The sequence below is a fragment of the Phaethon lepturus genome, unplaced genomic scaffold (assembly GCF_000687285.1).
Source record: "Phaethon lepturus isolate BGI_N335 unplaced genomic scaffold, ASM68728v1 scaffold4389, whole genome shotgun sequence".
In the NCBI taxonomy this organism is placed as follows: domain Eukaryota; kingdom Metazoa; phylum Chordata; class Aves; order Phaethontiformes; family Phaethontidae; genus Phaethon; species Phaethon lepturus.
Window position 1 is genome coordinate 44,736 of NW_010561066.1, and position 1,097 is coordinate 45,832.

Sequence of the window (1,097 nt, forward strand, 5' to 3'; positions counted from 1 at the left end):
GAATGAAAAAGCCCGGGGAAAATATAAAGCCTCTCTCTTGCAAATATAGCTATCCCAAGCACCATGTGAGTGTAAACCGCATGGAGATGAATGTCCTTCCTGGGCACCAGTCCAGCAATGGCAACATGATCTATAACTACATCGCGATGGAAGGTCGGTGCTGCCCCCAGAAGAATGATCCAGGTAGCAAGAGCGGAAAGATTACTTGCTCCTTACCAGAAGATACTGAGCTTGTTCAAAAGAAAGGTTTAATGGATACCATTCCGGTGATTGTGAAGATCCTGGAGGAAGTTCAGTTCATAGCAATGCGCTTCAGGAAACAAGATGAGGGTGAAGAGATCTGCAGTGAGTGGAAGTTTGCAGCTGCTGTCATAGACAGATTATGCCTGGTTGCATTTACCCTTTTTGCCATCATTTGCACATTTACAATACTCATGTCTGCTCCAAATTTTATAGAAGCTGTTTCAAAGGATTTTGCATAAGGATTTCAAAGATGAGACAGATAATTAAAAAGTAAATATTACCACTAATTCTGCTAGATAATTTAAGTCAAATAGAGAAGTGTACTTATATGTGCTAACACACACAGAAGGGGATAAAAATAATTTCAGGAAGTAGTTACTCCTGATGTTAGTGATTGTAGTTACTGAATAGTAAACATATTGAGCTGTTACTTATTTCATAGACAAGTTCCACGTGTAATTATGTTATGACCTGTGACAAATGATAGACAAGAATTCAAATCTACAATATATTTATTGCAAGTTAACACTAGTATCAATGTGTTCCTATGATTTTGTGAAATTTCAGGTATTGATAATAATTTAAATGATCATTGATGACTATAAGCTTTACAACATTTTGTTGTTTTCAGTATATTTGTGTTTTATAATTTTTGTTTGGTGTGGCTGTGACATTTACTTCTCAGATTTGACAGACATGTCTCCACAGTCCTATGATGCTGTATATTGTATTTACAAAAATAAACTATCATTATGTTAACTCTTACTAATGCAGTAACTGGAATGTTTTCTCAGTAAATATGTTAACAGAATGTATTTTTCCCAGAACACTACTTCTAAAATTTTTTTTTAATT

The 1,097-nt window shown here is 35.0% G+C and overlaps 1 protein-coding gene across 1 annotated transcript in view; it reads left to right on the forward strand.

Annotated features, from left to right (window-relative positions):
• Positions 1 to 696, forward strand: part of LOC104626036 (neuronal acetylcholine receptor subunit alpha-7-like) — a 34,557-nt gene extending 33,861 nt beyond the window's left edge. The window contains exon 11 of the mRNA XM_010293848.1: positions 1 to 696. Coding sequence (XP_010292150.1) covers positions 1 to 482 — 482 coding nt within the window. The 3' untranslated portion in view covers positions 483 to 696.
• The last annotated feature ends 401 nt before the right edge of the window (positions 697 to 1,097 follow it).